General features: G+C 14.1%; 1 protein-coding gene across 1 annotated transcript in view; it reads right to left on the bottom strand.

Moving 5' to 3' along the window:
* Positions 1–8,346, bottom strand: part of LOC128962173 (QRFP-like peptide receptor) — a 14,561-nt gene extending 6,215 nt beyond the window's left edge. The window contains exons 1-3 of the mRNA XM_054308528.1: positions 8,307–8,346; positions 7,965–8,225; positions 849–1,052 (exon numbers count right to left, since the gene is read on the bottom strand). Of these exons, the coding sequence (XP_054164503.1) occupies positions 849–1,052; positions 7,965–8,225; positions 8,307–8,346 (505 nt within the window). The remainder of the gene's footprint in view (positions 1–848; positions 1,053–7,964; positions 8,226–8,306) is intronic.
* Positions 8,347–12,714: the final 4,368 nt, after the last annotated feature.

Raw genomic sequence — 12,714 nt, 5'->3', positions numbered from 1 at the left:
AAAATCAATAAATTATTTAGAGATTAGGTTTAGATATCTATACAATTAATTATTCATTCATCTAATACTATAATTTTTTATATATATATAAAAAAATTAATTGATTTATCTATTCAAAGCAAATATAGTTAATGGCAATGAATTATATATATATATATATATATATATATAATATAAAACAATTTTTTACTATTTATATCTACTCTAAAGTTTTTAAATATTAGATTAATTAATTTTCATAGTTTCTAGAAATAGTAATAAATAATAAATTTTCAACAATAATAAAATACAAAAAAAAATTTCAATTATTTATTCCTAAAAAAAAATTATTTAAAACTCAGAATTTTCAATTGAAATTTTCTAATAATTAAATTATAATTATATTTACCAAATAATAATAATAATAATAATATTTTTTGTTGTTATAATTTTTATCATTTAATATTATATTTATATATATAGTATTTCAAAAATAAATAATAAAAATTTCTAACAAATTTAAACAGAATTATAATAATAATAATAATAATAAATTCTTACTAAAAAATTTTTTCATCAATTATTATGAGAACAAAACAAAGTAAATAATTACTAATAAAAATATTTTTAATATATTTATATATAATATATTTGAAATTAAATTTAATCAAAAAAAAAATTGCAGTAAAAAAAACTAAACTAAACTACTAAATAATTTATTAATTAAAAAATACATAGAAATATACATATTTTTTGTTTTGTTTTTTATTATAAGGAAAAAAATTATTTTATTTTTTTTTGTTTTTAAAAATAAAAAATAATTAAAATTATTTTCTTAAAAAAAACTAAAATAAAAAAAAAATATTTACCAGTATTTTCCATAACATGAAGTTTGCTGACAATACCTATCGGTGCCATTGTTACCAATGAACTGATCCAAACCAATGCAATCATTTTGTAGGCGTGACTCACTGTCTGACGGGATTCACGGGATTTTAACGGATGACATATAGCGTAGTAGCGCTCGACGGACATCACTACCAGTGTCCAGGCGGACACCGATACTGATACGGCTATAATATATAAATATAATAATAAATATTAATAAAAATTATAATAAAAACAATATATATATATATATATATTTATTATTCTATGTATTTTTTAATTAATAAATATTTTTTTTATTAGTAAAAAAAATAAATCAATTTGTTTAAGTTTCTAACTATAGTATTGATTATTATATAATCTTATATTTTATTTATTTAATAAAATAAATTATTAAATTATACTATTACTGTATTAATCATAAATTTGATATAACTAATTAAATATATATATATATATATATATATATATATATATATATAWATATATATATATATATATTGAAATAAATTAATTAATGAAAACAAAACAAAAAATAATTACAAAATAGTTATTAGACTAAAAAAAAATTATTAGACAAATATTAAACTAATTTAATATAAATAAATAAATATATCAATTTGTTTAAAGTTATATAATAAGCAATATTTATTTATTTTTTAATATCCTGAAAAATTTTAAATATTTTAATAATTTTTTTTAATAATCATAAATATGATATAACTAATTAATATATATATATATATATATATATTGAAACACATTAGTTAGTGACAAAAAAATAATTACTAAATAGTTATTAGACTAAAAAAATTATTAGACAAATATAAAACTAATGTTTTTTAAATTTTTTTGTTATTATGAAAAATAACCAGGATCATAAATCAAATTTTATTATTATTGTTGTTGTTGTTGACACTTAAAATAAAATAATGATAAATATTGATAATCATGAAATAATAATAATAATAATAATTTTGTTAGAAATAATATTTTTTAAAAAAATTTTATAATGTATATTTAAAAAAATAAAATAAATAATAATAATAATATTTGTTTTTATCTTGATAAAATAACTGCTTAACAATAAATAAAACCATCAACAACAAAAAATTAATGCGATTATTATGTTATTTGCGATTATGTTATATAACAATAACAAACAAATATTTAGTGTATTAATAATAATACTGTAATTTTGTTTTAAAAGTATGTTTTTAAATGGAAATAAATAAAATAAAATCAAAAATTTTTGTATAGAAAAATAATATGATTTTTTAAAGATTTTAAGATAATATATATATATAAAAATTATTATTATTTACTGTTTTGATTTTGTGATATATGTTTTTTAATATATATATATATATATATATATATATACACTATATGTTTTGTTGTACACTATACTATATGCACTATATATACACAGTATATATATATATATATATATATATATATACTGTGTATATATAGTGCAATATATATATATATATATATATATATATATATATACTGTGTATATATAGTGCAATATATATATACTGTGTATATATTGTGCAATATATATATTTATATACTGTGTATATATAGTGCACTAAATAGTTACTTATATATATATATATATAGTATATATGATTTGGAAATTGATTTAAATTTAGTAATAAATAATAAAGTTGTTAAACAATTAATACACACAAAAAAATCACTTTAGATATATGATTATAAAATAAACATCAAAAAAATAAATAAATTATAATACTGTTTAAATCAAATAAACTGTTTATTATTATTATTATTATTATATAAAAATAAAATCTAATTTAATATTATTGAATGATATTATATAAATATTATTGACCTAGGCTAAATAATTTGATTTATATCAATATACTATATATATATATATAATTATATATAAAAGCTATTAGTAATGATTATCTGCAAACATACCAACTATAAAAAAATTGCATTAGTATTACACAAATATTGACAACTATTTATTTTTAGACATTAATAATAAGATTAATATTATATACTATTTAAGTTATTTTTACAATTAATTTAGTTATTATTTTAGTTACAAATATTTTATATAAATAATATTAATTACTAATATATATATATATATATATATATATATATATATAACATATCTTACAGTAGTTAATAATACTGTATAATATTATTGTATAATACTGTATATCTGTAACTAAAATAATAACTAAAAATAATTGTAAAAATAGCTAAAAAAAAGTATATTATTATTATTATTATTATTAATGTCTAAAAATAAATAATAGTCAATGTATTATTAATATTGGGCACTTAAAATATCAATAAATAAATCATACTTAATGTGTAATATTTTTTTCAAGATACTAGAAAAAAATATAATAAAAATATCTACTTTATTTATATACTACAAATATATATTAAATATATATATAATTTATATATAAAATTTATATATAAATTATATACTGTATGTACTATATATATATATATATATTAGATATACTAAAAAAAATTATGTTAAGAGTATACAAGCTTTTACATCAATTATATATTATCTATAATATAAAATATGTATAAATTTATATGAACTATATAATAATAATAATGTAAAAATTAATTATTATAATAAATTCAACACTAACTCAAAATTAAATAATGTTGAAACAATTTTGAAATAATTAATTATTATTTATTTAGTATTTTATTATACAATTATTTTTGTCTAGATTATAAACTTTTTTTCAAAAAAAAAATAAATAAAAACAATTAATATATTTACAATTTAAATTTTAATGGTTTATTTTTATTGGTTAATATATATATATATATATTGATAAAGTTTGATCAAGTTAATTAATATTAATTACTTAATTAAAAGTTTGAATTGTTATAAATGTTTTTAATAGAGAGAGAGAGCGAGAGAGGGAGAGAGAGGAAAAAAATAATTGTAAAATCAAATAATAAACTTTTTGTAAACTAAACTATTTTCTAATTTATAATAATAATAATAATAATAATAATAATAATAATAATAATAATAATAATAATTGACATATATTTTAATGCATATATATTTTTTGCATTACTTAATATTTAAATTAATATATGTATATATAATAAAATATTAGATATAAAGTATATATATATATATATATATAATCATTTATAATTTATGAAAATGTTTTGCAATTTATTAAATTATTATATATATATATATATATGTGTGTGAAATGTGTGAAAATGTTTGTGCATAATAAATGTATAAATTATTTAAATTATGTGAAAATATACTTTAAAAATTTCAATATACATATATAAATTTACAGTTAGATACTTACTACAGTATATAAATATATATATATATATATATATATATATATATAAGTTATATATTGTATGTATACACCATAAAACTTATAGTATTCAAACTAATAATAATAATAATAAATAAAAATTTTAATGATTATAATTTTTTGTTTGTTTGTTTGCTATTATTTAAATTTTATATATCGTTTTTATATCTCATAAATGGCTAATCAATATATACTAAGAAAAACTAACTCATAAACATACTGTTCATATATACAGTATATATATATATATATATATATATATATATATATATATATATATATATATATATATATATATATATATATATATATATATATACACTATATATAATGTATATATAAATATAAATATAAATTATTATGTATAGTCTCTCTCAAGTGTATTGTAAAAATATTTTATAATACCCTGAATATATGCATTGTTAGTAAAAGCAAATTAAAAATTAATTTTTTATTTCAACTATATATTTAACATATATATATATATACAGTATATATATATTAATATAAATATATACTGTGTAAAGTATTGTGTAAATTATTTAGTTGGTATTTTAGATTTATATATATATATATATATAAACAAAACAAAAATATTTTCAAACAATTTATAAGTTTATAAGTCATATATAATTATAATAAAAAAATTAATATATAATTTATTTAATATTTTAGACTATCATATCAAATGTAATATCATATATATATAATTATATATAATATAATATATAATTATATATGCTTATTGAAGCATCTAGATAAATAATGATGATGATAAATTTAAAGCTAAAAATCTTATTATGATTATTATTTTTTTTACAAAAAAAAATATTTACAGTATTTATAATTTCATTATTATTTTCTATAGAAACATACAATTCAATGATTTCAGATTATATATATAAAAAAATATTATTTAATGTAATGTAAAAAATAAATAAATATAATAAATGTAATTTTATATATATATATATAAATAAGATTATATATTAGAAAATCAATAAATAAAATAAACAAAAAATAAGCTTGAAATTATTATTATTATTTGATTTTAGTTAATAATAATAATAATAATAATAATATGATATTTACAATAACATAATATTTATTGTAATTATTTAAGTTATTTTAGTTATTTATATATTATACAAATAAATTGTTTTAGCAATCAAAAATGTGAATTAATTTTTTTTTGTAATAATAATAAAATTATTATTTTTATTATACAATATTATATAACTAAATATATAATACAACAAAAAAATAGAGAAAAATATTTTTATTGTACAATAGTTGATAAATAATATCTAATTCAATGATATTAATATAACTGTAATACAATTACAATAGTATATAAAAATAATTTTTATATTTATATATATATGCATTATATATATATATATATATATATATACTGTACATATATAATAAAAAATAAAATAATAATTAGATTTATTATATTTCATTTTTTTGGTTAATTAATTAATTTTTATTTATTTTTCAACTAATATTATATTTAAATAAAACTAATAATAATTACTATATAATTATTATCATCTTAATAAAACAAACAAAAACATTTTAGATATTTATTATTAATTGAAAAAAATAATTTTGAAATATTTTAAGCTATAATATTATCGTCAATATATAGATATAAAAAATATTTGATACATGTGTCAGGGACAATTTTAAATAAACAATTTATTATTATTTATATACAGTATATTGTATATGAATGATAGAAAATAACTATTAAAATAATGTTATCAATAAAATAAATAAATAAATTTAATTATGTATTTATATAATAAAGTTATTATTTTGTAAATAACCAATGTTTGTTTGAATATACATAAAACATATATACTATTGATATATATTTATATTATTGGATAAACTTAATATAGTTAAGTCAAGTGGCTTTTATTTATTTATTTTATTAGATTTATTATTTATTTATTTATTTTGATTTTCTTTATTGACAACAACAAAAATAGTAAAAACAAATATATATATATATATACAAAACATAACAAACAAAAAATATATATATCAATTTTAACTGCATTTATTTAAATAAACTAGATTACCATTAGATAACTATTAGTGTATGTATACAATAAATAAATAAATATATATATATATATATATAATAAAAATTTTCTAAGCATGTATATCACAAATAAATAAATATATATATAATAAAATACATTCAATTATATTTTTGCTTAAATATATATATATTATTATAATAATATTTTTTTTTAAAAATATCATGTTATCATTAAAAAAAACAAAATAAAACATAACAAACAAAAAAATATAGATAAATTTACTAATCAGTCTAAATATGATAATATTACAAACAAACAAACAAAAAAATAAATAAATAAATCTTATATAATATTATTTTGATGACATAGATATGTATTTAATGTAATTTAATATACGTATATAATAATAATTATAATATACAGTAGTATAGTATTATATTGTACTGATTTTGATAATAATAATAATATTAATAAAATATCAAATATATCTATAATATACTGTACTGTAATACAAGATTTAATACAAATTAAATACAGTATATTAATATTAATTATTTATTTATTCAACTATATATATATATATATATATATATATATTATGTATATAATATTGATAATACTAGAATAGATAGGAAATAGATATAAATTATATATAAAAAAATATATAATAAAATCAAAATAAAATAAAACCGATTATTATAAAGTAATTTTTAAAAAACGATAAGCTAGAAATTATCAAATCAATAAATATATTTGTATTTATATAATTATAAAATATGCTAGATTAAATTTTATTTAGAAATTAATAAATAAAACTAATTACTAGTTATTAATAGTAATTATCAAAATCAATAAATATATTTATTTTTATATAATTATAAAATATGCTAGATTAAATTTTATTTAGAAATTAATAAATAAAACTAATTAATAGTTATTAATAGTAATTATCAAAATCAATAAATATATTTATTTTTATATAATTATAAAATATGCTTGATTAAATTTTATTTAGAAATTTTAAAAAATAAAACTAATTACTAGTATAATAATAATTATCAAAATCAACAAATAATTTATTTATTTTTATATAATTATAAAATATGCTTGATTAAATTTTATTTAGAAATTAAAAAAAAAATAAAACTAATTACTAGTTATTAATTGGTAGTTATCAAAATCAATAAATATATATATTTATATTTATTTATAATTATAAAATATGCTTGATTAAATTTGATTTAGAAATTTAAAAAAAAATTAAAAATAAAACCGATTATTATTAAGTAATTTTTTTAAAAGTGATAAGTTATTAATAGTAATTATCAAAATTAATAAATATATATATATATATATATATTTATTTAGTTATAATTATAAAATATACTTGATTAAATTTGATTTAGATATTTAAAAAATAAAATAAAATAAAACTAATTACTAGTATAATAATAATAAAATAAAACTAAAATAAAACTAATTATTATTAAGTAATTTTTAAAAAAAAATAAATAATAGATAAGTTACTAATTATTAAATCAATAAATATATCAATAAAAATATGCTAGATTAAATTTTATTTAGAAATCAATAAAATAAAACTAATTACTAGTATAATAATAATAATAATAATAATATAATTTTTATGGTCATCATCACCCGTACATACCTTGTAGATAGGATATCAATGAGCACATCAATGGACCGAAAATAAACTGTTTGAGTAGTACACCGGCCAATGTAAACGGCATACAAAATACGCCTAATAGTAGGTCACTGACGGCCAGATTCAATAGAAACATATTGGTTACGGAACGCATACGGCGATTGGCGGCCAACGTAACAATGACCAGTGAATTGCCGATAATGGCCAATAGAAATATGAGACTATAGGGTACTATTAAGGTAGCAATTTGTTGGCCACTGATAACTATATCGCCATTAAGCTTATGTAGTTCACTACTACTACTTGTAGTAGTAGTAGTAGTAGTAGTAGTAGTCATAGTCATACTTGTATTGTTGATAATACCTGTACTGTTGTTAGTATACATGTTATTAATAATATAAAAATTATTATTATTATTTGTTGTTTGGTATTGTTGTTGTGAATAATTGTCCCAATAGGCTACCGGTGTTCCCAAAAAAGTTAAGTTATTATTATTATTATTATTATTTGAAAATATTATATCTATTGAATCCATATTAATGATAGACTCTATAGTTATATAGACTTCTATAGACTCTTATAGTATATAGTATTCAATATCTATTCAATACCTTTAAGGGCTTTATATATATATATAATTTATTATTATTATTATTATTTCCGAAAATTATCTGAAAAAACAATTAAAAATAATATTAATAAATAAAAATATTATTAAATATACTAAAATTTATTATCTATATATTAGTTAAAATATGTGTATTTATTTATTTTTATTTTTTTCATTGATTTTTTAAAATAAAATATATCTTTTTTTTATATGAAAAAAATTATGTAATAAAAATATATAAAATCTGAAATATAATAGTAAAAAAACAAAAAAAAATAAATTGAGCAAAATGTTTTTTACATCAAAAAAAACTCAATAAAAAAATTTATATAAGAAATAATAGTCTATCAAAAAAAATTATAAGCAATATAAAATTTATTTGTATAGTAATAATAATAATAATAATAAGTAATACAATTTTACATTTAAATTTTATTATTATTATTATTATTATTATTTGAAAAATCTCAACTTAACTATCTAATAAATAGCATATTATATATATATATATATTTAATATTTTATGAATATATATAAAAATGTATGATTGAAAAATATTATTTTAAAAAATAAATTTATTTAAAATATTTTATATATTATTTTACATATATAAATATATAGATATATGATATATGATGTACTCTATATTATTAGCATATACTGTATATAATACTGTAGTATAGCGTATTGATTTTCAATAAATTTTTATTTTTTAAAATTACTAAACAAGTACATTTTAGTAAGTACTAGTTTTATATAATTTAATATTTTAAAAAAAATCAATTTAAATTTCTTAGTAATAATAATAATAATAATAATACATAAAATAAAGTGTCTGTAATATATTAAAAGCATTGATTAAGGAATAGTTAAGATTTTTATACTAAATATTATTTATTTTTGTATAAATATATGTTATATTATATAATTTGAATTTAATTCACAAATTACTAATTAACATATATTATACTTATATATATATTGAATCTAATATTAATTAAATATTATATATATATATATATCTAACATATAAATTAATATTATTATCACATGTCTGCACACCTGTTAAATCATTGTTATATTTTTTAATAAAAAGACACATAATTTTTATTGTTATTATTATACTGTATATATATATATATATATATTTAACTTGAAAAATAATACAATGAATAACAAATGAATGAACTATACAGTAAATTACAGTATATATATATATTTATAAATATATATACTTTATATTATACCGATATATATCTATATATTATATCTGAAGATATAAAAATAACTGTTAATTATGTTTATTATTCAGTAATTGTATTCAATTAGTCAACTGTTATTTATGTGACAATAAGATAGAGAGATAGATAGAGAGAGAGAGATAGATAGAGAGAGAGAGAGAGAGAGAGAGAGAGAGAGAGAGAGATTTTAGTTAGTATTAAACACACAAAAAATTAAATAACATTTACAGTTGAATAGTATTTTTATATAGAATTTTATTATTATTATATATATATAGACTATTCATATAATAAATCTTATTTTGTTATAATTATTTATATAATACAATATATATATATATTCTGTATATTTTGTATATTCTGTATATTCTGTATATTATGTATATTATGTATATTATGTATATTATGTATATTATGTATATTATGTATATTATGTATATTATGTATATTATGTATATTCTGTATATTCTGTATATTCTGTATATTCTGTATATTCGGTATATTCTGTATATTCTGTATATTCTGTATATTCTGTATATTCTGTATATTCTGTATATTCTGTATATTTTGTATATTCTGTATATTCTGTATATTCTGTATATTCTGTATATTCTGTATATTCTATATATTCTGTATATTCTGTATATAAAACTATCTATAATATTGTGTTATTATATATATATACACATATTGTAAAATATATTGTAAAATAATGATTTTATCTAGGAAAGAATATTATTATTATTATTATTATAATTGTAGATAATTTTATTTTCTAGGAAAATGTTATTTTGCAGTTTAACATATAATAATAATGATGATGATAACATAGTATTATATATATATATATATAAAAAATATATGAATATAGTAGATCAAAAAATAAAAACAATTTTAATAATAATCCAATTTATTATATATATATATAATATATATTTATTTGAAATTATTAGATTCTGTTTATTTAAACGTTTTTTTACAGTTTAAGTAATTTATATATATATACTGTATATATATATATAATACCCTGTATATAATTAAAAATTATGTTTACTTTAGAAACAGCAAATAATTAAAAATAAAAATTAATTTAATTTAATTCAAATATGTATGTTAAAAAATGAATATATTTTTATATATATATATATATAAATTCATTGTTTTTAATTAAAGATTAAAATAATAAAATTAAAAAAAAAATAAAGTATGTATAAATATTTTTATACAGTACTGAAAACATAATAGACATTGAAAATCAATTTTTTTTTCTCTCAAAAAAGTATTGCATATATATAAGTGTATATATTTAATTTATTTATAGATAATAATAATATTTAATTGTCAAACACACATATAAATTGAAAACATACTGCAATTAAATGGTCGATAAATTGAAAATAAATAAAAAACAAACATATATATGTATCTATAAAAAACACAAAATTATAGATATTGTATTAATATATATATATAAAGTATATAAAATATTTCAATATATCTAAATTATATATAATTTTATATAAAACTATTAATCTAAAATAAAACAAATGATAAAATAAAAATAAAAACTAAAATTATAGCTACAATTTATATTACAAATAAATTATTACATAAAGTATAAGAAAAAAATTATTTATAAATATAATATACTTATAATAATACACACCCTAATGGTCATTACTATCAATATATATATATATAACTATATATCAATAGATATTTGTCCTATAAATTTTACTTAAATTTATATTTTATTACTATTATTATTATTATTATTATTATTATTATTATTATTATATACATCGAAACACAAAGTAATAGTGAAATTTGTTTTTTTTTGTTTTATTATTATTTTATCTGAGGTCTGATTTTTTTTTGGTAATGATTTATAGTCTTTAAGGGTTAATCTCGGGCTAACACAAAAAAATAAAATAAAATCATTTAAAATAGGAGTTACGCATCACTGCTAAACACATCATCACATGTTTGTATGTATGTATGTGTATGTGTATGTGTATGTGTATGTGTATGTGTATGTGTATGTGTATGTGTATGTGTATGTGTATGTGTATGTGTATGTGTATGTGTATGTGTATGTGTATGTGTATGTGTATGTGTATGTGTATGTGTATGTGTATGTGTATGTGTATGTGTATGTGTATGTGTATGTGTATGTATGTGTATGTATTTGTGTGTGTATTGTAGTTAGTATAGCGTAGATAATTTAGTAGACATATTTTTTTATTATTTATTGTTTGTTAGGTCTATTTATTTTTATTTTATTTGTTTTTATTTTGTTGAAATTTGTTACAATTTAAAAGTTAGTGAAACTTTTTATTATTATTATTATTTTATAGGAAAATAAATAAAATTTAAGCAATAATTTCCCAATCAATTAGTTTTTTAACTTGTATATATATATATATATACATAAAATTTAAACATTTAAATATAAAGTACACAAACAATACACTTAAAATTGATTTATACTAAATCAATATATTATTTGTAGTTAAATTACTAATAATATTAAATTTTACTTAATATTTATAAAAATAAAACATTAAAATGTTGAAAAACAAAACAAAAATCTAAACTTTTATTTTTTATATTTAATTTTTATTATATTTATATGTATCTATATATATAAATTTTTTTATATATATTAAAAAAATAACAACAAAAAATAAATGTTTATTTGTCATGAAAAAGTCAAATCTATAATATTAGATAATAAATATTATAAAAATTGTTTTATATATATATATATATAGAGTAAATGTAGTAAAAGTTTTATTTTATTACAAAACAAAACATTAACTTTTAATTACTTTAATCATCAAAAACAAGATAAAATAAAATCATATATAAAGTTATAATTTGTTATAGTTTTTAATTTGAA

The sequence above is a fragment of the Oppia nitens genome, unplaced genomic scaffold (assembly GCF_028296485.1).
Source record: "Oppia nitens isolate AA-2021 unplaced genomic scaffold, nextdenovo-longstitch-racon4-pilon3 scaffold14_pilon_pilon_pilon, whole genome shotgun sequence".
Lineage (NCBI taxonomy): Eukaryota > Metazoa > Arthropoda > Arachnida > Sarcoptiformes > Oppiidae > Oppia > Oppia nitens.
The sequence above is the reverse complement of the archived record's forward strand: the minus strand, read 5'-3'. Positions and strand labels throughout refer to the sequence as shown.